The sequence below is a fragment of the Cricetulus griseus genome, chromosome 3 (genome assembly GCF_003668045.3).
Source record: "Cricetulus griseus strain 17A/GY chromosome 3, alternate assembly CriGri-PICRH-1.0, whole genome shotgun sequence".
Taxonomy (NCBI): Eukaryota; Metazoa; Chordata; class Mammalia; order Rodentia; family Cricetidae; genus Cricetulus; species Cricetulus griseus.
This window is the reverse complement of record NC_048596.1, coordinates 118,770,889-118,796,674: the sequence shown is the minus strand read 5'-3', so window position 1 is coordinate 118,796,674 and position 25,786 is coordinate 118,770,889. Positions and strand designations below refer to the sequence as shown.

The 25,786-nt window shown below is 43.9% G+C and overlaps 1 protein-coding gene across 2 annotated transcripts; it reads right to left on the bottom strand.

Annotated features, from left to right (window-relative positions):
* Positions 1–5,746: 5,746 nt before the first annotated feature.
* Positions 5,747–24,351, bottom strand: Det1 (DET1 partner of COP1 E3 ubiquitin ligase). Of its 2 annotated transcripts, XM_027408175.2 has the most exons (6): positions 24,213–24,351; positions 21,789–21,917; positions 19,093–20,185; positions 15,988–16,175; positions 10,206–10,397; positions 5,747–6,389 (listed from the first exon to the last, which is right to left on the bottom strand). In XM_027408175.2, exons 2-6 carry the CDS (start codon positions 21,800–21,802, stop codon positions 6,155–6,157), a joined length of 1,722 nt encoding a protein of 573 aa, XP_027263976.1. In that variant the 5' UTR covers positions 21,803–21,917; positions 24,213–24,351; the 3' UTR covers positions 5,747–6,154. The 2 variants fall into 2 exon arrangements, with proteins under 2 accessions (XP_027263976.1, XP_027263977.1); XM_027408176.2 differs by lacking the exon at positions 21,789–21,917 and having other exon boundaries at positions 24,213–24,338.
* Between the last annotated feature and the right edge of the window lie 1,435 nt (positions 24,352–25,786).

Below are 25,786 nucleotides of genomic sequence, written 5' to 3'. Positions count from 1 at the left end.
TGACAACAGGGGCAAATGCGGGCCGGTTTGCATGTGCACAGGTGACGACAGCAGTTCTATTAGAACAGCAGCATGCCTGACACTGACAAGGAACCATTCAGAAGACAATCTCCAATTTTTAAGAAAGCACAGCAATACATATTACAGAACTGACAGGGCAGATTCCATCCCTTCCTATGCAAGGCACTTAGTGTGGCTTCTGGCTCTTGACAACAACAATGACAACAACAGAAACAAGCCCTCAGGAGACCAAACTCCCTTTAATCAATGAGTTCTGCTGCTGCAAGGGGAATAGGGATGCTTGGGTCCTCTCAGACACAGAAATGCTGGGAACAGAGGCTGTGGCAGCAGAATGACACCCCTTGAGATGCTACCAGTTTTCATTCAGTGACCAGGGGTTGAAACTAGAGAAGCGGTCAAGTGGATCTCAGTCACCAGGGCTGGGAGCAGTCCCTGAGGTGCTGAAGAAACAAGAAACTCCCCTTTAGGCCAAAATGTCTAAGGGGAAGATAGAAGGTAGTAGACATTCATGGAGTCCTTAGCATAGTAAGAGCTTTAACTGACACCCGCTGTGTGCTTGCATCAGTCCTGTGAAGTAGGAAAGTTGCCCTCAAATAATAGAAGGGAAACTTGGGAAAGTTCTGATGATTAAGCCCACAGTTGTCAGCCAGGTGACAAAGCCAAGGCTGGTACTAGCATCCATGCCAGCTAGAGCTGATCCCACAATTGGATATGGGCACCATGCATGAAGGATGAAGAATCTTGGTCTTAGAATGCATCTCTCAGCTCCCTACAAGCATAATCAGATGTTGTCTAATGCAGAAAACCTTTAAAATGTTTTCTCTGAAACAACAGAGGGCTTCCAAGATCAAGGATATGGAGACAGGAAATTAATGTTGTAAACAAAATTGCCCCTTGGAACATCCAAGTCAGTTAATATGCTCAATTGCTTTCAAAGCACGTGTTTCGGGGAACTGTTATGCTGATTAGCAATAATTATAATCTACTCATTAAGAAATGTCCCTAAGAGCTGCTACAACAGAACACTTCATTGTCAAGTTTAAGTTACTCTGTGTACTCGAAAATAATGAAGCTACTGTCCTTTTAAAAATTATCTAATTTAGGCTTTTCACTCACTTATGCTTCTCTGCAAGGGCTGCAAATGAAACAGGCAATACTAAATTAAACCGTTGCATTCTCTAAGGTCCAGAGCAGCAGTCTGAGACCAACACGCCAGCTTTGCCAAGCGGGGTGGGGGAAGGGGATAGGCTCAGGGAAGATTTACATCTGAAAGATTTCCTGCAGTCCACTCCTACTCTTCCTAAACACTGAGTTTCAAAGAACTTGTTTCGCCAAAGAGTCTTGAGACTCTTGGACATTTCCTGAGTGGCAATGCTAGAATTTACTGAGAGCCATCTTAAATCCTTTAGGAGCAAAGCCAATATAAACAATACACAAAGATTGAGAACTTAATATCGGCAAGCACTCAACAGGCTGGGTGCTTTCTCTCCAGTTTTAGTTAAATCCTCTTAGTTATCAGAAACACACAGAGAAACCCAAGGATGGCTGCAGGGAAGCCACGGGAACACCAGAAACTGTCACAGAGCCCCAAGAACAGGAACCCCCCAGCAGCTGACTTCATGGAAACCATAACTGGATCCATTAAGCTCCAGCCTCCACAAATCCCATGAATCTAAGACAGGCACAGGGAGCTGTACACTCTGATAGACTCTAGAGCTGTAAGCTACCCCAGAGGTCAAGGCAAGAAGATCTCCTGAGTCCAGGGAATCAGGGCCAGCCTGAGTAATATAGCAAGACCCTGCCCTGTCCCAAAAAAAGAAAAGGAAGAAAGGAAGAGAAAGAAAGGAAAGGAAAAAAGAAAGAAGGGATAAGGCTGAACTTTTCCACAAGGACTTTTCTCTTTACATCAATTACTTTGCTCTCAACTACAAGAAACAGACCATTCAATTCAAAGAGCTTTAAGCCATAAGGACATTATCTCACAGAACTGGAACTGCAGACACAGGATGGCTTTCAAGGCCAATCAACTAGCCATGTCACCAATAAGCAGAGCTTGTTTCTGCTCTTGGTTTTAGACCAGGTCAACTTTATCCTAAGGCTGATTCTTTTGAATTTGGATATAGAGCCTTGGACTATGGGGAAGTAGCCTTACACGTTATATCACTACCACTATCAATAGGGAAATATTACTCAGAAGCCTATACCTCAGCATGCCATTGACCTGAATTGAGTCACACTAGCATGTTTTGATCTAGGCTCCTGTTTTAGTCAGTGGTAATGAATATAGGGCTGCCAAAATTGATTTAGACTACACATGGCAACCCCCAAGAATGAAGTCAGGTATTGGCCAATGGGTATAGATTTTGAGGCCATATGGGAAATCATTTTGTTTGTTTGGATAGTTGGTTGGTTGGATTTTTTTTTTTTTTTTTTTTGAAACAGGCTCTCATTTAACCCAGGCTGGTCACAAACTCACTATGAGCTGAGGTTCACCTTGAACTCCTGATCTGCCTGCCTCGGCCTCCCAAGTGCTGGATTACAGGCGTGTGCCACGACACCTGGTTCCATATGGGGAATCTTGAAGGAAAAATAGATTGGAGGTAGGGCAAGAATGGTATCAGGCATACACTAGTTTTAAAAAGTCTATTTGATATCTAAAGGAAGACTTCATGTAAGTCATGGGCTATATGAATTAGGAGCTCAAGGTGGGGGCAGCTAGAGTCACAACTTTGAGGGCCATCAATCTATAACTAGAATTTAAAACCATAGGAAAAAAGAAATCTACTAAAGAAAGTGGGGGGGGATGGTGGTAAGAATCCAACATCTTAAGATAGAGCTCAGAGAAGTCAGGAAAGAGGGCCAACAAAGAGCAATCATGAAGGCAGGAAAACTAGAAACATGTTGCCCTAGAAATCAGAAGCAAGTGTTTCTCTATTGATGCACTAGGTGTCCTGCAAAACAATGTGTAGAAGGCAGTGCAGTGACATGGGGAGTAGAACTTGCCAAGACTTGAAAAGATGAAGAGAAAATTTATTGAAATGCACTGCATGAAAGCAGTGAGCAAGTTCCCAGAGTGGGGATTGTGCCACTGTGTGTGGGGCGGGGGTAGGGGGGGGTTCATCTTTTATAGCAGTTAATTCTTATCATACCACAGATGAGATGGTTAGCTCTAATTGTCACCCTGACACAGTCTAGAGTCACCTTGGAAGAGTGTCAATGAAGGACTGTCTGGATCAGGTTGGTCTGTGTGAAGGGGATTGTGGTGATTGTGTTAACTGAAGCAAGAGGACCTGACCACTATGGGCAATACCATCCCTTGTGCTTGGGGCCCAGCATTGTTTAAGAATAGACAAAGGGAGTTTAACAATAAGCATGCCTGCATTTGTTCACTCCACTCTGAACTGTGAATGTTACTAGCTACATCAAGGTTCCTGCAAGGAACAAGTACAGACATGTCTCCTGGTTGACATGATAAAGGAAAGGGAGAGAAATTTCCCACCTGATAGTTTCTGACTTGACTTGAAGGAGCAAGGTGGCCAGCTGAGAAATATAGAAGGAAATCTGAAGACAGAAGCAGGCAAAGTTGAAAACTAAGAGCCTCCAGAGGTGGAAAATGGGACAAGGAGCATATACAAGACTAATTCTGCAATGCAGAGCAAACCCATCTCAGGGCTGTGATCATGAACTCAAGAGCAAACATAGTTTTCAGTCATTCAAACATGGACACAGAGTTGAGGTTGTTCTAATACATCATGAAGGAAGCAAAACAGCGAAGGAAGGAAGGAAGGAAGGAAGGAAGGAAGGAAGGAAGGAAGGAAGGAAGGAAGGAAAGAAAGACAGACAAGGACACTGGCGAGACAGTGTCTATATTACACCAAGCCACCTGGGATGAATAAGTAAAGAGTATTCCAAGGGGAGGTGACAGCTAACGAAGAAGCTCATAACCCAGCAATGGCTATTTGTCTATCAAAACTCAGTCTCCCTCCTTTTGAATACAAGAAACACCAGTGCATGTCTAGCCAAGCACACAACAGTTCTTACTCTCTTGCTTATATGTGTACATTTGGCTAGGTCCACTACAAAGGGATGTGTATGGAAGGGATGTCTGCCACTCATGGACAGGGGCCTATGACCAAGCAGAGCGTTCTCCACACTCTTTCACTATTGCCCCAACTCAATGCAGAGTGATGCCATAGGGGACAGCAGGAAACCAGATGCAAGACTTCTGGGTCCTGGAATAACCGTGTGGCAGAAACACTCAGCAACTGAACACTGCATGACCAGAGACGGGACTGTTAACAGTTTGAGTACAAAATGTCCCTCATAGGCTTCTATGTTTGAATACTTCATTCATATTCATGATGCCAATTTTGAAGGTTGTGGAACCTTTTGCATCTGAGACTTAACTGGCAGATGTAGGGCCATGGAGATGGATCATAGCTGGCCATTTCCTACCTGAGGTGTTTCCTTCTGAGTTTGCAGCCAAGATGAGAGTAAAGTAAGAATCTCCCCCAGGCCCATGAACATCACCATCCCTTCTTCACCAGGTAACTGTGAACTAAGTAAAACCAACCCTTCTTGCCCTAAGTTGCTTCAGTTAGGTCATTTGGTCATAGTGACAAGAAAAGGAATGTAGGGGTATAGTAGTTAATCCTGTCAACTAGACAGGCACTAGAATAATTTGGGAGACAAAGCTCTGGGCATGTCAGTGACAGATTCAAGACAGGGTTACTGGAAGTGGGATGACCCATCTTAAAGGTGGGTCGCACTATTCTGGGTCACAGCACACACAGTGATGCAATCTCAGTAGCTCTTCCCTGGGATTCCTTCCCTTGCGTCTCCATCACCTCCCTCCACTGTCCTCAGGGAAACTCTATAAAAGGTTTTCTCTGTTGAATTAACAGCCACATCTTTCTTTCTAGCTCTCCTCATTCTTAGGACACAATCAACCTGATTCACAGTAGGTACTCAAATCTTGAAGGCAGAAAATAAATTTAGCTATTTAATACTAAAGATAATGACATTAACAAAACTGGCATGGGTGTGGCCCAGGATCTCCTATCACTTTTCTTATGCTTCCCAGAAGTCTGGCTAGCAGAAGGAATATAGGACCCAGCTGCTTGCACCCATGGCTCCTCTACAGATTGCTTTGGTACAAAATATTTCAAAGGTACCTTCTGAGACAGATGTTTCTAAACAAGCTGACTACATTATTACTGGGGAAAACATTATGCAAATGAAATATAAACAGGCTGACAAGCCCTCCGGAGGAGACTGATTGACAATGTGACAGAAGGTTGCAGTGTAGGGCCAGCAGGGGTCTATAGGAGAGCTATGAGAGCTCAACCACCCAGGGACAACCAGTTTGATCTGTTTAGGGACACCTGGAGCTTTCCAGCTCCTGCTACTCAAAGGACAGTACGTGCTACACATTGTTTGTTTCTGCCAGTACTCACAGGGCTGCATGCTCTCCCACCAGCATGACACGGGCAGCAGGTGTGAGCATGCTTCCACATAAGGATGTGTGATTACCCCCACTTCTCTGATGCTAACAATTACCAGCAGAAAGCCCTTGGGAAGGAAACAATGCTGGCAAATGACTGTCTTTCATGCGGGCACTAGCCACTTAGCACACCCAGGAGCAGCTGCTGCATCCAGGGCCATTTCTCTTGCAGTCCCCTCTCTTGACCCAAGTATCCAAAAAAAGGGAAACATCAAGCAAGAGTTTCGTAAGAAAATACCAAGGCTTTATTTTCTCTTATAAAGAGCCCTGCCTGTTTGAGAAATGGAAAGGAGTACATAATTCTCAGGAGTAAACATGATATACCTGCTGCAGGCTTCAGACCATAATGCCAAAGAGTGGCATCCAGGGGGAAAGGTGTAATGCTTCTTCTATCTTCACAGCCATAAAATGTTAAGTAAACAAAATAGAATGGACTTAATGCTAGGTGTTCCCACAGGGAAAATCGAGAAAACTGTAAGAACGATAGACTGGGTAACAGGAAAACAAAGTCCCACTCGGTGGCACCCCATCCTCCACTCCTCTCAGGCTCCGTCTCAGGTGAAGGAGGGGTTCCAGTGTGGAATTCCCAAAGCTGGGAAGCCAGCTGCTTTTGCTCTGGAATCCACTGAGTCAGGCAGGGGCAAAGTCCTGGACAGCGCGGGTGTGGTGAGGCACCGAGGTGCAGCAGTGTCGCATGTGGAAGTTGACGACATACTCTGCATTAGTCCTCTGCACAGAAATAGCAAACGGCTCAAAGGGGTGAAAGGTGAAGGCAACGAGACGGCGCACTGTGTGGTTGATAGGGCGGCCCAGCAAGCCGGCCTGGATCTCAAACTTCAGCAAGCCAGAGTCCCGGGCATAGAACCTAAACAGAGAAAGACACGGTGTTGCTATCACTGCCATCTTGAGGTCTGGACAGCAGGGGATGCAGACACTCACTAGTTCATCTGATAAATGAACCACGAAGCCACCTTATCTGATCGGCTCAGCTTAGAGGCAGGGACTGTAAAGTTAAGTCCTGTCCTTAGTCAGCGATCACGATGACCCTGAACTAGACTCTAAATGACAGCCTCCCTGCTTCCAGAAGCTCCTGTCTAAAGACTGTCTAAGCTTGTGTTAGAAATGAAGCAAACAGCAAATCTAAGCTTCATTATAACTTTAAATCATTGAATAGCCACATTAAAAAAAGAGTAAAACAAAAAAGTGAAACAATTTGTAATATATTTAATTTAATACAGTATGTCCAGAATACTACCATAACAACCCACAGTCACTCTAAAAGAAAAAAAAAATAATGATACCACATACTCTTTCTTTCAATACATCTTTGAAATCTGAAATGTACCTGACACCTGCACACATCTCAGCTTGGCCTCATCTCACATTAAGTGGCTAGTGGCTAGAACAGTACCATCTGGGCATTTAAGATTTCCAGTTTTAAGAACAAATTCTTGCACCAGTTATAATGGCACATCCCTGTAATCCTAGCACTCTGGAAGGCAGAGGTAGAAGGATATGGAGTTCAAAGCCAGCTTCGGCTATATAACACGTTTGAGGCTTGGCTGGGCTCTATACGAGCATCTCAACAAAAAGATGAAATAAAATACTCTCTGAAGGCTGTCATTTTTCACATACAGAAATTAAATCATGTATTAGGGATGCAGTTCAGCAGTAGGGCACTTGCATACAAACAAAATGGCTAGTGGTTTGGGTTAGGATTTTCCATCTAAAACAATTAAACAAAAGATATTTTTGAATGACATGCGATTTGGGAAACTAAAGATGAAGAACAGGCTGGAGGATAATTCCAGAAAATGGAGAATTCTGAACCAAAAGACTCTATGATTTCCTTTTCTGGAAAACAAATAGAGAAACAAGTCTAAAGATGCTCATACTTTTTAATTATTACTATTGTTTTATTATTATTATTTTTGCAGAACTGAGTCTCAAATCCAGGGCCTTGCACATACTAGGGAAATGTGTCCTCCCCTTTCCCCCCAGCTCAAGGATAGTCATATTTTTTGATAAAATAATTTCATCCCCAAGAATTCATATCCTCAGAATTTAATTTAAATGATTAATGATGGCATTATCTGATTTGCTCTAATGTAAAAATGCATAAAATAGATGGGCAGAAGGCTAGATAAATGATGATGTGTCTACTTAATGGAACAGTGTGTCAGTGTGAGGAGTGCAGTTGTGAGGACTATGTAACACAATGGAAAAACATCCCTACAGTGAAAGCAGTCAACAAACCATGATGGCTGTTGTGATTAAAGCTCCAAATGAACACATGAACAAACACAATTATTGACAAAGACCAAGATGGAACAGAAAATGAAGTTGTCTGACAACACTGCCTCTTCAGAAGCCATTAACATCCTTTCCATTCTCATTTTAAGTAAAAACACGAGGGGATTATAAGGGAAGCCTCCTCGGTCATAGCAGGGGCATTGCAGGTGTGTTACTTAGGCTCATCTTTTCATATTGAAAAGGCAGAGAATGTATCTATTTGACTATATCAAATGAGGCCCATTATGTGCTTTTACGCATAAAAAGCGCATTAACCTACCCACATAGTTCCCAACACATACAGAGTTTATAATTTAAAGTGAGTTGTTTGTGCTTCTAAGTCTAACTACCAATTTGTAGGACAGCAGGGGAATGAGAAATGTAGTAAACTCTACTCCCAGCATGTAATGAACAGAACCCAGATATGAGGAAGACTACAGGATGAACAAGTTGGTGATGAACAATGATGTCATTGCAAGAAAAACAAAGAGAAAAGTAAACCTATGGACTAAGATTTTAAGGGTAGCAGCCACATACATATGAACCTTGTTTAGAACACGAGTCAAACAAAGGAACTGTGCAAAAAGAATAGTCACAGGCAATATAGGGAAAGCTAATTAGATGCTTGGTGACATTAACAAATGTTGGTCTGTTCTGAGGCAGGGTATCATGAATCCCAGGCTGGCCTCAAACCTGCCATGCAGTGAAAGATAATCTTGAACTCCTGATCTTCTTGCCTCCACCTCCCAAGTGCACCACCAGGTGTGCACCACCACTCCAGGTTTATGTGGTGCTGAGATCTGAACCTAGGGCTTTTGTGCATGCTAGGTAAGCATTCTACCTTCTGAGCTACATTCCAAGCCCCATTAATAAGTTTTTATTAATTTGTTTAGAAAGGATGATATCAAGGCTTTTGTTATTTGTTAATGCTTGTTATCTTTCAGAAATCCACACTGAAATGTTTATGGATAAAATTCTAGGGAAACTGGAATTTACTGCAAAATAATCCAGAGCCATGAGAAAACAAAAAGTTTTAATTGAGTTTCGGAATTTGACAGCAATTTCCCAAAGGAAATACTATGAATGGTGATTAACTATTCAGAGTATGTTACACAGACCCATTTAATATTTGGGCTGATGACAAAACATACTTACTACAGTTGGGTGTGATAAGGCATTACCTATAATACAGTGTGTGTGTGTGTGTGTGTGTGTGTGTGTGTGTGTGTGTGTGTGTGTGTGTGTGTGTGTGTGTGTGTGTGTGTGTGTGTGTGTGTGTGTCTAGTTCAAGGTCACCCTTGGCTGTACATTAAGTTCAAAGGCCAGCCAAGAGAAGAAGGAAAGAAGGAAGAAAGGGAGCAAAGGAGGGAGGAAAGGACGAACAAAACTATAAACTCTGAGTGCTACTGTCTCCATGTGAAAAGATCTTGCAAGCTACAGTGTAGGGCTCCAGTCCCCTAGAGACAGCCAATTCCTCTTCATAGTGTGGATTACAGCACAGGCTCTAGACGTAGAGGAACAGGTATGACTTTTAGGAGAGAAGAATGCCTACAAGGAGCTAACTTGAAGATCCCAGCAGTAGGAGCTGAAAGATAGATAGCCCAGTGGTTAAGGGTACTTGTTGCTCTAGCAGAGAGCCTGGGTTAAAATCCCAGCACCCACATGGTAGCATACAACCACCTGTAACTTCCCAGTATGGTGGCTCACAACCAACAATAACTCTAGACCAGGGGATCTGACACCCTCTTCTGAGCTCTGTGGGGATCAGATACACACATGGTATACACACACACATGTAGACAAAATACTCATACACATGAAATAATCTTAAACAAATAAAAGTAAAAAAAAAAAATAAAAAAAATAATTCTGCTTTTTCTACTTAGTGACATGGATAAAATAATTTCAGTTTGATATACTGGATGTATAATCTGTTATGGAATGCCACTAGGTTATTAAAAGCAGAAAACATAGCTCCTTTCCTTGCATGCTTTTATATTTTGTTTTATTTTGCTTTTAAGGTAGGGTTTCTCTGTGTAGCCCTGGCTGTCCTGGAACTTGTTCTGTAGAACAAGCTGGACTCAAACTCAGAGACCCTCCTGCCTCTGCCTCCTAAGCGCTAGGATTAAAGGCATGTGCCACCACTGCCTGGCTTCCTTGGGCACTTTTAAGGCATTTATCTGAACAAAATGTTAGCGGCAGTAATTAACTTCAGAGAATACTGCCTAGGTGATCCAGGCCCTCAGCACTCAATAAAAACAACCTGCCTTTCCCTTCCAGCTGAAGCACAAGAGACTATCAGTCACTGACCCATGTCATCAAAGGGGAAGAGAGGACACACAGTGCCCTTCACTTCAAGCTGTTTGGAGCTATGGTGGTGGCAAAGTACCTGATTGGGTGATCTCCACAAGTCTTGGGTCGCTCCATGACTGACACCCACTTGTCGTCGTAGCTGAAGAGAGACAAATCCAGGTAGGGGCTCCCACTGTATGACTGGGCACTGATGGGGAGCTGGCCCAGCAGCCGGCGCACAGCCTCCGTGTGCCCTCCATACTTGGCATTTATAATCGTGTCTTTGAACCTAAAACAAAGAACCAGTGAGGAAGGCTTCTCAGCAGCTGCCTGAGTTTAAAATTCACATTAACATGTCTAAAATCCAAAGAGAGAGCTCAGCAGGTGAAACTGCTTTGCAAGCCTGAAGACCTGACCTGAGTTGAATCACAGATTCCACAGTGGAAGGAGATAAACGACTCCCAAGGGTTGTCCTCTGACAGCCTATGTGTGCCACGGCACAGGCATGCATACTCAAACAAATCTTAATTTCCCCTGCAGTTCTTGTGAACTAGGGCTTTCATCTGCTGTACTCCTATTCAATGCCTCTCTGAAACCAATCTAAACCTCATTTGCCAGAAAAGAAAAGGTTCCTTAGCAACAACCCTTTTAGATACAACCAAGAAGCCACCAAAAGTAGTACATATAGCTACTGTAAAGACACTGAACCGCAACTCTCATTTGAGAGCCCCATACCCACGTGAGTATGCCTCACCCTTTCCTGAGTGCCTCTCTATTAACCCGTGTTCCTAACACTGTTCTTAGATCTGCTGAAAACTTCTGCCACATCCTGGCTCATCCGGAGATTCTTTTCTGCTGCCATGTCATGGATCTGGCTGCACACCAGTGAAGGTCCCCAAAGGATAAGGGAACTCCTCAGGATACTGCAGGTGACACCACAGAGCTGTGTCTCTGTCCTTGTCATCACTGACAGCAACATGATGGGAGCTGGCTCGAGGCTTTCAGAGTCTCTAGGATGGCCTACAGGATCTGTACATTGAAGCAGTTCTTATTCTTTAACAACACCCACCATATCTCCATTCTCCCAACTCCCCACTATTTGAAGCATGAAGAAACCGTCCCTCTGGTATCTGAAGCTGTGTCACTGTCCAACTCACATCTCTTAATCCTAGGTGACTTAAAAATTTTCAGTAGCCATCCTTCTAACAGCATGGCCCCCCAGTCCCTAACTTCCCCTCAGCCTCAACCCTCCATTCCTATAGCCTCACTCTTGCCCTGCAACCACTGTAACCCCAGGTGGACCATCCCATATTCCAGCAATCCTCTCTCTCTCCAGCTCCAGCCTTGTATACGTCAACAATCCTTCAAAACCCACTGACTCCACCAACATTTCCCTTCCACCTCACACACCCATTATGTCCCCTGTTTCTTCTTTAGCCATCTTACAATTCATAGTTAATCATGAAACAGCTCCACTGCATGCAGGCTCTAAACTTTGAACTATGCTTTCGAGTAGGGAATCTAGTGAAGTTCAGCTCTGCTCATTCTATGCCTGTGCCTGCTCAGTTTCCTATGGCTAGAGAAAAGCAAACAGTAATGCTCACTCCGGCCTTATGGCCACGAACCCACACAGGCCTTCAATGTGGAGGGATACTCCTCTGAACTCCACAGTCCAACCTGCCTCCTACTCTCTCCACAGCTACCTCATCTCCACCTGGTTTGTTCCTGACAAACACAGGGAAGCCGAAGAGAGCCTTTTGAGGTCTCCACAGAGCATCTGTCCTTGCATAGCATTCCAATCTCTCTTTGAGGCAGTAGATCTCATCCCTTCTCACATTCTAGGCAGGGTTTTTCTCTACTGGGTCAACACACAAACATGCCATTTTTACTTCTCAGTTTAAAGTAAGGAAAGCCATCTGGTTGGTGACAGAGGTCTGTAATCCCAGCTATTTGGGACACTGAGGCAGGACTGAAAGTTCAAGAACAACATCTAGACCAGACTCAGCAACTGGTGAGAACCCTTAAAATAAAAAATGTAGAAAGATGGCTGGGATATAGCTCAGTGACACAGCACTTGCCAGACACTCCAGAGGCCCCTAGGGTCAATCCTCAGTGGGCAGAGGCAAAGAAGGGGAGAGAGAGAGAGGGAAGGAGGGAGGAAGGGAGGAAGGGAAGGAAAGAGGGAGGGAAGGAAAGAAGGAGGGAGGGAGAAGTCAACACCATTTCCCAATACTCTAGGCAAACACTGTACCATCTGAAGCTGTAGACAGTCATTTTTGTCTCTGTCCCCATCTCCAACTACTATCCCTTGCTCACTCCAATCCAGCCATCTGCCCTCCTTGGTGTTCTTCAAAAGCCTCAGAAACACGTCAGCCTATGGGCTTGCTATTGCCTGATTAACCATAGGTAGCTCCTGGTCTCCTTCAACAGCTCTGCTCACACACCACTGATGACCCTACCAGAACAGCAGTGATGATATATATACTCAACCCCACCAGACAGCATCCCAACTTTGCCTTTTCCTGAAACCCTTCCTTCCTGGATCCTTCACTCTCTCATGCCCTTCAGGTCTGACCTGTGAACTGTGATCTCACAGCTCCCCTTTCAGCACCCCTCAGAATTCTGATTCTGTTGCCTACAAACCAGCCTTGTGGCTTATTGATGGCATGTATTTTCCAAAGGCTTCCTTAGAAAGACACATAAAAGATCATTTTATTTTTGAGTCTCACAGACCTGAAAATCTTTGTTCTCCTCTATTTGAATATAGGGTTCTAAATGAGAAATCCTTTCATCAGGCACAGTGGCAAGCATATGTAATCCCAGCATTCAGGAACCCAAGGCAGAAGAACTGTAAGCTCAAGGCCAGCCTGGACTATTCCTGGCTCAAAAAATTAAAGGAAAACAGTCATTTTTGGTGGCACCAGGATAGGGGCAGGATTGAACCCAGAACCTTGTGAGTAGCCAACTTTATCAATGAACTACATTCCCAGGCCCTTGAAATCACCCTTTTCACAAAATTTTTGAAGGCAAGATCTTCACGTCTGTGAGCTCTTAGTGCCGTCACTGACACCATTCTGATAAAATCTTTGCATGTGCAATGTATGTTCTTGCTCAAAGCTTTTGTGACTTAACCATTCTCTCCAATGTTTCAAAATTTCATGGCATGCCTCCATGTGGGCCTTTACTCACTGACTATACTAAGTACTTGGCTGAATAGAACACTGGTAAAGCAGGTGATTTTTCTTGGCAGTGCAAGTGGTGGGGAGGGCATGATCTGCAGCTTTTGCCAATTTCTGTGGTGTAAAGCTTCCTGCTGTGGCCAATTTCAAGGTATCAACGTGACATCATCCAACACTGTTGGAGATGAGACATAGAACTTCACTATGTAGCTTCCACCAACCAGATACAGATAATCTCAAAAGGATGGCTAATGCCAAAGGGAGTAATTACAATTTAGTAATGGCTATGTTTAACAATCATCTTGCAAAAATTCCTGAAAGCTTAATAGTTGGTTCCAATAGCCATGGATGGTCCTGCCAATCTAGAAAGTTCTATCCGTCAGAGTTAGAAAGTGCTCACATTGTTTCTACCCCTTTGGTCCTCAATTTCTCTTTTCTGGGAACAGCCAGGTATAACTCTAGGCAAATGCTCTCAAAATTTTCTTTAACTCTTTCTTTCCCATTTTCCTACCCACCCCCTTTTTTCTCTCTTGGAGAGTTCTTCAGCTAAATCTAACAAATTTTGAGTCTCCTAGAGCATCAGTGTTCGAGGCTACCCTGGTATTTCCACCTTCAGTTGTTTCAGTGATTGCAGTTCTGCCTCTTCCTCTCCTGGTCTGTTTTGGTCTCTTTTAGGGTAATGGCACTTCTTAATGATTCAGGACTTAAGAGTCCATTTTATTTGTTTATGCTAACCCATAAGCTCCTCATGGTTTTTTGTTTTTACATAAAGACTACTAAAGAACATTTACTACACAACTTTCCATTAAGAGCCACATATTTACAAGAAATTTAAAAAAGGTAATTTCAGTTTACATACACATTATTATAATTATAATAATAATTCATTAAAGCAAACTATGATACATTTTGTGGGCAGATGTATGAGGGCATGAACTTGGTAAGAAACAAACTTTTTAGGTTCACTGAATGGAAGCACGAGGTGCCTGCGGCGCTCCTTATTCCGAAGGAATTCTGACGTACTTTCCAGAGAGTATTCTGACTCCTCAATGACTCCATCCATTCAACAGGCCTCTCTGCACTCCTCTCAGCTGACAGACACTAGCCTTGGTGTGGACATGGCAGTGAATAGAATTCCTGACTGCATGGAGCTTGCCTCTTTGATGTTTTGACTGAGTATCCCCACTGTACTAGTTTCAAAGAGGGAAACTCAACTGAGGAATGGCCTAGTTCTGGCCTGTGGCCATACCTGTGATAAACTGTCTTAATTACTGGTGGATGAAGGAGGGCCCAGCCTGCTGCAGAAAGATGCTTCCAGACTAAATCAAAGAGCTAGCTAGGGAAGAGCCAGGAACATGACAGGAAGCAACATTCCTCTGTGGTTCTATGTCAGTTCCTGCCTCCAGGTTCCAGCCTTGAGTCTCTGCCCTGATTTTCTTCAGTGATGTAGTGTGACCTAGAAGTGTTATGATGAAATAAACCCATTCCTTCCTAGGGTACTTTTGGTCATGGTGTTTATCAAAGCAAAAAGGAAACTAAGACACCTACCTTCTGTAACATGTTAATGATATGATTAACTTAAAAGTTAATTTTGGGCCAGGCGGTGGTGGTGCACGCCTTTAATCCCAGCACTTGGGAGGCAGAGGCAGGCGGATCTCTGAGTTTGAGACCAGCCTGGTCTACAAGAGCTAGTTCCAGGCAGCCTCCAAAGCCACAGAGAATCCCTGTCTCAAAAAACCAAAAAAAAGTTAATTTTGAAAGAAGATTCCAAGGTTCAGTCCCCAGCACTGCCACCAAAAAGGGAGGGGAGTGGTATTCCCCCACCTGTAATCCCAGCACTAGGAACGGTGAGGGAGGTGAATCACCATGGGTACAAGACCAGTAGAGGCTACACAGTGAGATTGAGAAGGAGAAAACCATGGACAAAGGCAGAAGATAAGTGCACTGGAGAGAAGGCACAGGCAGTGAGGTGTCAGAATCACTCTGTCTAACCCACAACTGTCCTTGTACACAACAGAGCTACTACATTAAGTTACCTTTTTGCTCATCTTTCCCAGAAGCAATGATGCTTGCTCTGATTCATCCGCTCAATGTGGTCTGGCCTATTTGGGGACCAAAAACAGATATTTTCCATACCTTGTTAAGGTTAGGACAATTTAGGTATGAAAGTTGAGGAGGCCTTATGTGACTACACCATATTTAGCAGGGGCTCTTAGCCCAAAGGAACTACTCCTAGATGGTTCCTAGACAACATGGACTTTCTAGTTTGTCTTTTCTTCTGTTCTTACAATCCATCCTTCTATCCCTCCAATTTACTTTTAGAGGGATTTACCATGGAACAGAGATAAATGGATGTGTTCAACATGCCATTTTAAACCAGAAGCTCTAAAATGATCTCCATCACTCATTCCACAAATATTTAAGGGCTTGGCAGTGCACCACTGAGAATGTAACAATAAACGGATGTAGTTTCTATCTTTCTGCAGCTCACATATGGTCTAAGAAGGACCTGGAAGATGCATAAATAATTACACAGGTCCTCAGAGATAGGAATGAGAGTAACACAGGAGTGGATTCCAAAAGGCAGACATACCAAGACCAGCAGGACAAACAGAAATACATAGTTCCTGAAACAAATGGCTACCAGTCTAACACCAACCATTTAAAGTTAAGAATGGGAGGCCTGGCAGAATAGCTTACCGGCGCTGGATCTGCCGTGCAAAATTGTTGCTAGAAGCTGAGCAAGGAAACTGGACTTCACTGTGCAGGGTAGCATTGCGGAAGAGGTCACAGAAGTTCTCAAAGAGCTCCAGAAGCTCATCTGATGTATTCTCAAACACGGCGATCACCTCTGTTGTCACCATGTTGTACACCACAAAGAAGGATGCCTGCAGAAGAAGAGAGGCAGCCATGGGACCACCATGCCTAGGAAACTTCCCACTTGACTTAAGATCCACCCCCCACAACAATCCACTCAGGGACCTCAGCCTTGGCACTAGAGAGGGAACATGGCTCCAGAGGTTCTGGAAATGGAAGAAGTGGTACTGGCTCTGTCAGTTGAGAGTCTCAATGCCACCAGATCTCCCACTGCCAGCACGCTGCTAGGATTACTGAGCTAGCCAGCATGTATATATAAAAAGGCTTTCAATCTTTCATTTCAAACTGTGCAAATTCAATATTTCTCCTTCTGAGTGTTTATTCCCTATTTGTTCCCCAATCCACCCTAAGATTTTTTTTAAAAAAAAAAAGTTTTAAAAATGCCAGATTTAATTTTCTTCCCTGCTGAGAAAGTGATTTGCAGCCCAAGGCTGCCTGTTGGTAAATGATTTCCCCTTCTATGTGTACAGTTGAAAGTTCAATTCAGGGGCATTTATTTTTCCCTCTTAATATTTCTAGCACACAGAGAGACATCTTAAGTACATTGTGTGCTAAAACTGCCCAGGCAAGTTGTATCCACGCAGGATACTGCAGATGAACAAATGAAAAATCAGACAGGCATTTTCCATTTCTTTCTCCATAAATGTTCTTTCAGCCAAGAGCTTTTGAAAGGTACCTTTGAGATTTCTGGCAATTAAGAGGAGAGGGGGAACCTGAAAGGCATTCAAATGCCATAGGTGGCATGCTTTTTCTGAATGGGGCCCTGGGTGACTGGGCCTCTTCCTTGACACCTCCAGTGCTCTGGGTACCTTGAGTTTTTGTCACAGCGAATGCAGCAGTGTGAAGTAAATCTGCAAGCTTCCAGCAGAATTCAAAGACATCTTCGGGACATAAGGATTAGGGTTTCACCTTCCTCTGATTGAGTCTAAATCTCTATTACCCATCTCTGGAGCCATTTGGCCCACCTGTCTCACTAGTAATTAGTCCTTCCCAGAGCTCCTCTTACATGACTTTGCAGTCACCTGGAAATTAAATTTGGCTGCAAATTAAAGAGGCTGGAGGGCAACCTGAGAATAATACCCATAATATTACCAAGGCTTTGTCTATGGATGCCGTTTTTTACTCATTAATCTTATTGGAACTTATCAAATTAAACTGGAGGGAGAGAGGAGAGGACAACTGGGGCACAGTGACTAGGTTTCGAGTTTCAAACTCCATGAGCGGAGGGCACAGCCCCAGCAGCATGTCTCACTGTCACTGACTGTAACTACCAGAAAAAAAAAAAAAATAGGTCACCTTTTAGCAAAGGACAAAAAAAGGATAATCTCAGTGCAGTGATAACAGACAACTTATTCGTTCCAAAATAGAAAGGTAATTATAGCTGAAACCTAAATAAAAGACTGACTCATGTCCCATCTATAGACTAGGACACCACTTTGATCATATCAGGGTTTTAGCAGGATCTTTCATAATTATGTGACTATAAAATTACACAAACACTTGTGAGCTTCCCCTCTTCAGCAGACTGGGAAATTAAGGACAGGACAGGAAAGAAGTCGAGGGCTCTACCACCCCTCTTCCATGACGCATACGATGAACTGGATGCTCACCTGTGGTGGCTTGGCAACACTGCTCATCATTAGCAAAGAAGAAAGACAATTTTAAAAATAAAAGTTGACCAAATCACACCCCCTTTTTAGAATGCACAAGCTCTTATGGGGGGTGGGGTGGAGCTGGAAGATAGTTTACCACAGGGTGGGTGGAAGCTTAGAAATCATGTCCTGTATAGTATATATCTCTTTTTTAATTTATTTCTCATGCATATGTGGTGGAGTGTGTGTCTGTACCAAACCTGGGCACACAGAGGCCTAAGGTTGGTGCTGAGAGCCTTCCTCAATCACTGTTCATCACATTCATTAAGGTGGTGTCTGTCGAACCCAGAGCTTGCTGACTAGACAGCTTGCTCTTGGGACTGTCTCCGCCTTCTGAACACTGCAAGTACAAACAGGCCACCACACCTACCTGGCATTTACATTGGTTCTGGGAGTCTAAACTCCCCTCATGTTTATAAGGCAGATACTTTATCCACTGAGCCAACCCTCAGCAATGTATAGGATCTCTTAGAGATAGAACTGGCTGACATCCTAGTTTACTGTTTGCCTAACTGTTTTCTATTTCCAAAATAGAGAATACCCAAACTGGCTTGGGGTAAGGGAGCCAAAGATACAGAAAGGTAGGCTTCTTACTCAGTCAACACTGAAGTGGAAAGCTTTTCAAAGACAAATGTCCAGGGTTCCCTGGATGGCCAGAGGTATTTTAACTTGTCTCAGTACTGTCTCTGTTACTCCCTCTCATCACCACTTATCCTCCTTTGGTTTTCTGAGTCAAGGTCTCACAGCCGTTGAACCCAAGATCTCTTTGCCTCCGCCTTCCCACTGCTGGGATTACTGGTATTATAGGAGTGCTCCACCTGCACAATCTGACTGCAATGTCAGATTTTTTTTTTTTTTTTTTAGTGCAGGGGATGGACCCAGAGCCTCATATGCTAGACAGGCTCTCTACCACTGAGCCCCAAAGAATATCCATTTTTGCTAGAACCTGTTTGGTTCAATAAGCATCTTATAAAATTTTAGGTAGGATTATACATATGTGGTTCAAACCCCAACCTTATGGCATTTGGGTTCCTGTCTGACAGATACTGAAAATGCCCTGTGGAACAACTGAGATAAATAACCACAGAGTTGACTGTCTATATGACAGTGGCTTCACATTTACCCTCCATTTGTCAATTTCAGTATGTGAGGCCAGACAAAAAGGAAACCGACTGGAAGTTTGAACCCAAGCATAGCAAAACTCAATACTACACTAAGGTGTGTATTCCTGGGGGAGGAGACTAACAGGGCATGGGCAGGAGAGCTCGCCCCATACCTGAGACGGGTCTGTGACCCGAAGTGTCACTACATCCTCACTGGTGTATTTGATGAACAGGTGGTTTTCATCCAGAAGCTGCATCTTCCACATGCGCAGCTGCCGCAGTTGGTCAAAGTACTGGAAGAAGCGCCTCTTGGCCATCGCGCTACCATCCTGCTCTGCCCTGCGCCACAGATAAACCAGCAGCCGGTGCTTCAGGGAGTTGATGAAAGGGTCCCTAAAGGGATTGGCCATGCCTGTCTGGCTGTCCCGCTGCACCTCAGGGAAAACAGCCGACACAGTGAGCAGATCATCCTCATAGCAGAAGCGGCCAATGGTCCGAACGTCAATAAAAGTGCCTTCGGGAGTCACCTGGAAGACATGAATGGTCTGCTGCTGCACAGACAATATGGCCAGGATGTTTTTGTACAGATATAGCCCTTGGTTGTGTGACAAGACCACTTTGTCACACTTGAATGTGCGTGTGTCACACAAACGGCCAGTGTGAAGGTCAATGATGTGGAGGGAATAGTCCTCTAGAGGGGACCGTGGATTAGGGGTCACGGACTCACTGTTCCGATAAACCTCATAGAAAGGAGGGTGGGGTTCATCTGGGAGATAGGCAGCGGAACCTACGATGACACACCGGCAATCATCAGTGAAGAGGCTACACTCCCGGTTCAAGTGCTCACCATTGGCCGCCACATTGGTAATGTGCAACAGGACAAAAAAGCGCTCAAAGAGCCGGCCTCGGATGCTGACTGACCGCTGGTCGTTGCCATTGGACAAGATCTCCCCTTCGTACCCCTGCAAGAGGTCCTCTGCTGCCTGACAGCCCTGGTACTCATAGATTTCCAGAGATGTCTGGTCAGAAGAAAAAGCAATAAAGTAGCGCCCATCGGGTGAGAATTTACGCAGGAAACAGGGAGGCTTCTCGACGTTGACCACTGTGAAGTTCGGGAAGACATTCTGGTGGAACACTCGGACCTGATGCCAGTGGGTTCCCGCCTTGCCTGAACTGATCCGACGGCGTTCTAAGCGGTGAATGACATTCTGATTTTGGATTCGTCGGGGTTTAATGGTGGAAACATGCTGATCCATCATAACATCTCTGCATGGGAAAAAAAATCAGAAATCAAGAAAACAGAGGAAAACTTGTGAATACATAAGTACATGCAAATTAAACATTACTTTCACTTGACTAAACCCAGGATGTCCCGGGACCACAGTGACCAGCATTTCTCCTTCCAAGATTAGAGTTACACAGTGATCCTGACATATCTAAAGCTAACAGTCTAAAAGAAGGATACAATACTGAAACAATACCTTCTAACTATGAGCTAACGGAATTTTCAAAAAGTAAGCTGACAAGTATATTAAATGTGAAAAGCATAAAAATCACACTCCCATAGTATGGTGGCACACAAGTAAAAAACACTACCACCACTCAGGAGGCCAAGGCAGGAATATTACGTCAAGTTCAAGGCCAGACCAGAATACAGGTTGCAATCGTGTCTTTGTCTGTTTATTTCTGAAACAGAATATCACATATCCCAGGCAGGCCTCAATCCTGCTACGCAGCCATGGATGACCTTCAACTGCTGATCCTTCTGCTCCAACCCTCCAGTGTTGGGATTACAGGCTTGTGCACCCATATCTGGTTTACAGGGTGCTGGGAATCAACTAGGGCCTTGCATATGCCAGGTAAGCACTCTAAATTAACTCTGCTACTTTCCCCAGCCACAAGACTCTGTCTTTAAACAAACAAAAGGTAACACTGCATATATACACTTTCTGGGCTGTTACAGTTTTTTGTTTTATTATTATTAATATTATCATTTATTTGTCATGTGTACAGTATTCTGACTGCATGTCTGCTTATAGGCAAGAAGAGGGCAGCAGATCTCATTGTAGATGGTTGTTAGCCACCATGTGATTGCTGGGAATTGAACTCAGGACCTCTAGAAGAGCAACCAGTGCTCTTAACCTCTGAGCCATCTCTCCAGCTCCCTCTGGGCTGTTATGTTAAAGTGATCTATAGATTAAAGCAATCTCTATCAAAGTCCCAATGGCATTTTTCACCCTAAAAATAATATGAAATCTCAAAGAATACCAAATAGCTACGATGATATGGAAAAAAAAAAAACAAAACCACAATTGGAGTGCTCATATTTCCTGATTTCAGAACCTATTACAAAGCAACAACAATAGCATAACCCTTGCATAACCAGGTCAATGGCAAAGAATGGAGTCTCAGAATAAACCATGATTAATCTTATCAACAGAACTGGATTAGAAACCTCTAGGTTCTCTGGGCGTTGGTGCCGCATGCCTTTATTCCCAGCACTCAGGAGGCAGAGGCAGGTGGATCTCTGTGCCTGGTCTCCAGAGCGAGTGCCAGGATAGGCTCCAAAGCTACACAGAGAAAAAAGAAAAAAAGAAAAAAAAAAGAGGAAAGAAAGAAACCTCTAGGTTCTTAACCTGTGGGCCACGACTCCTTTGGTAGCTGAACAATCCTTTCACGGGGGTTACATAAAATCATCAGAAGGCACAGACATTTTCATTATAATACATAACAGTAGCAAAATTATAGTTATGAAGTAGCAACAAAAATAATTTATGGTTGGGGGGTCACTATAACATGCAGAACTGTATTAAAGGGTTACAGCATTAGGGAGGTTGAGAACCGTGCTCCAGGAATCAGTGAAGCATACCTCTGGGTGTCCATAAGTCAGTTCCAGAGACCACTAGATTATGAGGGCTCTGATCTAATCAACGGATTGATATCTTGTGGATTCATAATGGCAGCATTACTGGGAGGTGATGATGGGTAGAAGGAAAGCCTGAGTGGAAGAAGCAGAGGAAACAGGATATGAACACTTGACTTTGGAGGCTAAATCTTGTTCTGACCCTTTCCTTACCCCCCTTTCTCTGCTTCCCGTTTGCCAGACCCTCCCTCAAAATGATGGACTGAGCCCTCTGTAACTAAGACACAGCAAAGCTCTCCTCCTTTAAGCTGATTTCCCAGATATGGAGCCAAACCCTAAGAAGCTCACACATGGGCAAACAGCATTTGGTATTCAGTAAGGCCAAGGCCACACAACAGGAAAGGGGAGTTTCTCCAGCGCACGGCTTCTGGACAAATGGATATCATAAGCAAAAAGAATCTTGGAAATAAAATTACACCCTTATCTTGCACCATTTACAAAACTTAACTCAAAATGAATTAACTAAGTGGAAGACCTATAGCTATAAAACTTTCAAGGGAAACCACAGGGAGAAACTCGATGAAAATGGATCTAATGACTTACGATGTGAAACCAAAAGCATGGGTAACACATCTAAAAGATGATTAAACATGAATACATAAAAACATTATACACTAAAAGTTACAACTAGAAAGTGGAAGGGGGCCAGGCTTGGTGGCGCACGCCTTCAATCCCAGCACTGGAAAGGCAGAAGCAGGTAGATCTCTGTGAGTTTGGGGCCAGCCTCATCTACAGATCAAGTTCAAGACAGCCAGAGTTACACAATGAAACCCTTTCTCAAAAAACAAACAACAACCACCACCACCCCAAAAAAGTGAAATGGCAACCTACAAAATGAACAGAAATATTTGCTGGTCAAATATCTAATAAAGAGTTAATACTCAGCCTATTTAAAAAAACTCCCAGAACCCAACAAATACTCACAAAACCCAATTATTTAAAAATAAATGAATAAATAAATACAGACAGATAAGATATACTTGAAAGACATTTCCCCAAAGGCATACAAATGGCCAACAAAGAAAGTACATCAATAATCATCAGAAAGGAATCAAAAGCTGGGGTGGAGGTGATTCTGGCAAAGGCTCTGCTAACAAGTAGCCCAGATCCTCGGCACCATAAAACAAAACAAACAAAAAGTTACAACATATAGTAAGGGTATTGTTTTGCAATCCTTTTGTTTCAAACTTATCCATGGATAAACTACTCCACAGGATAAGGATCTAAACCGCATGCTGAGCTAGACCTGAGGAGGTCAGACTCTAAACTACTATTCTGGTTGACTTAGGAAAGAACCTTTCCCTGGAACCCAACCACACTCATTCATTTACATATTGCCTATGGCCACTTTAGCCCTAGGAAAGAAGTGCTGAGTGTCTGTAACAGATCACAGACTGAAATATACTATCTGGCCTTTGTAGAAATTAAACTCTTCACCTTTGAGAACTACCTGGGGTATCAACTCCAACATCTTGTCTTTGAAGGCCTTTTTTCACTTCATGAGACCTGATATCCCAACACGGTAGCCACACCTCTCTTTCCCTGCAATTCTCTGTATTTTACTTATATGTATACTTATAGTGATCTCTCTGGGTCAGCTACACACCTCTTCTGTATGCCCACCCCAGTGCTTGACACCTACCAAGCTCCCTTCTTAAACACTGGGCTTACCTCAAGTCATATTCTTGACCAACGTGGGAAAACACAGAGGTACCTTCCTTTTCTCAAATGCATTCTCCCTGGTCCTTGCCTTAACTTTTCCTGTTGCAACCTTAGTGTCAACTTTTGGGAAGTCTTTTTTTTTCCCTACCATCCTCCCTAAATTAGGACTCATCTTTTTCTTGTTCTTTCTATAGTATTCAGTCACAACTTTTATTTGCATGTTCGATTGCATGATTGTGTTTAATGTTTAATTCTCCTCGCTGAACTATACTCTTTCTACTGGAAGTAACCAGGTCTACTTCAGTCACCACGGTATATTCTTTATCTAGCTCTAGGGCTAGCACATGGTAGACGCTTAGGTACGTTCTGAAACGAAAAGAAAGCCAGGCTAAATCGGGTCACTAAATGTGTGAAAGCAAATTGTTAGGGTTCTTTTTTTTTTTTTTTTTTTTTTTTTTTGGTTTTTTTCTTTTGTTTTTTTTCCTCGTTAGAGCAAGTGCAGATGTCTCCTCACTTGGCGACTGCTTCCAAAACAAGAAAAGGATGCCAAGAGGCAGACACACATGCCCAAGGGGCGCCCCCGGAAAGAAAAGCCCAGGGCGGAGCCTTCACGGGCAAAGCCTGGCGCCGGGGCTCCTGGGGCCCGGGTATCATGCGGAGAGGAGCCCGCCGCGGAGCTCCCACCGGCCGAAAAGGACAAGTCCTCACCTGTCGGGTCCTGGCTCATGGGGCCGGGGCAAGGGTCGCCCTAGCCTGCTCGGTGCACACCTCCCCCTGCCCCGCCCACGCCATGCCTCCGGACCCCGGCGTCGGCAGCCACAGACCCCTTGCTTCCGCCGGCTACCGGAAGTGCTGCGCAGCGAGAAGGGAAGTACGGAAGAGCGAGACGCCACCCAGCTGAGGAACGGCGCAGCGCACCCTGGCGTCGGGAGGAGGGATCGAAGGATCGAGGCTGGGTGAAAAGCCCGGAGCCTTCATAATAACGTGAATAGGAATTAAGTTTTCACCGACTTCTCCTGTAATGGTGGAAAATGTGATTATATATGCACCGTGTCATTCTCCGGGCCCGCTGCTATTGGTGGGCACAGAGCATACAATAAAATCTTCTGTACTAAATGAATCCCGTAACATTTTCTGGTCTTTCACTAACATAGAACTTTAATTTCTTACAAGCTATTTCTTCCCTATGAGCCTGTGGCTTCTCCTAGGCTGTCTAACCCTAAGTTGTCCCTCTTTTGGATCATTCAAGTCTTTACATATATGTCATCTTTACGTGTGTGTGGTGTGTGTGTGTGTGTGTGTGTGTGTGTGTGTGTGTGTGTGTGTGTGTGTGTTGTTTATTTTTGCAATGCTTTGGCAGGAAACCAAACACAAAATGTCATCTCTTAAGGCTCCCGTGTCACCAACATCACTATTTCTTCACTCTTGAGTCTAATATCTGTTTTTGTTGCTATGCATTTTGTTTCTCTGCCCTCTGGTAGAATATAAACTGGGGACAGGTTTTTTTGTCTTATTTTCTGTTCCAGGCCCACCTATAACAAGGTTTGCCATCTTACAGAGGCTCAATAAAGAGTCCAGCAGAGGGCCACGAGTGGTGGTCCATGCATATATCCCCAGTTCTTATGAGGCATAGGATATAGAACTGGAGGTCAGGTTGAACCTTGCTGTCCCCACCCCAATTCCCCCCCAAAAAGACTCTGCACACAACACCACGAGGAAAAGATATTGGTTGACTTTTATGAGGTGGGAAAAGGACAAGGGATTGAAGCTAAAGGAAGAAAGGTGACTTAGGGATATAGAGTAGCTGTGAAGAGAAAGATTTCTGGCCCAGTCCTAACATTTCCAAGTTGAGTGTTCTCAGGTGGTGGCTTCAGAGCCTCTACTGCCTTTTCTTGGAAATGATTATACCTGCCCCTTAAGGTTATCCAAAGTATTAAATATGCTATCTTCAAACACCTGAAGTCTTGATAAAACATTACTGAAGTTGTCTGGGCATATTCCTTCTCCATGATGAAACTAAGACCCAAAGAGAGGCATATATCACTTGCACAAGTTCACACAAGAATAAGTGTCAGTAGGGGTAGTGGCACAGATCTTATAGTCCTGGCACTTAGGAAGTGAAGGTAGGAGAGAATCAGGAGCTCAAGACCAGCCTTGGCTGTGAAGCAAGTTTGCCAGCCTTGGCTACATGACACTTTCTCCCAAAGCAAAGCTCAACAAACATGTGGCAGGGCTGTGATTAACACCCAAGACATACATCTCCTTCTTGACAAAGTTGCATC

Bases quoted from the DNA above. Each gene is read 5' to 3' on its own strand.
- Det1 (XM_027408175.2), bottom strand. The intron at 16,176-19,092 runs GTATGGGGCGAG...CTTCTTCTGCAG, and splicing joins GGGTCACAGACCCGTCTCAG to GCATCCTTCTTTGTGGTGTA. The intron at 6,390-10,205 runs GTACTTTGCCAC...TTCTCTGTTTAG, and splicing joins TGTGGAGATCACCCAATCAG to GTTCTATGCCCGGGACTCTG.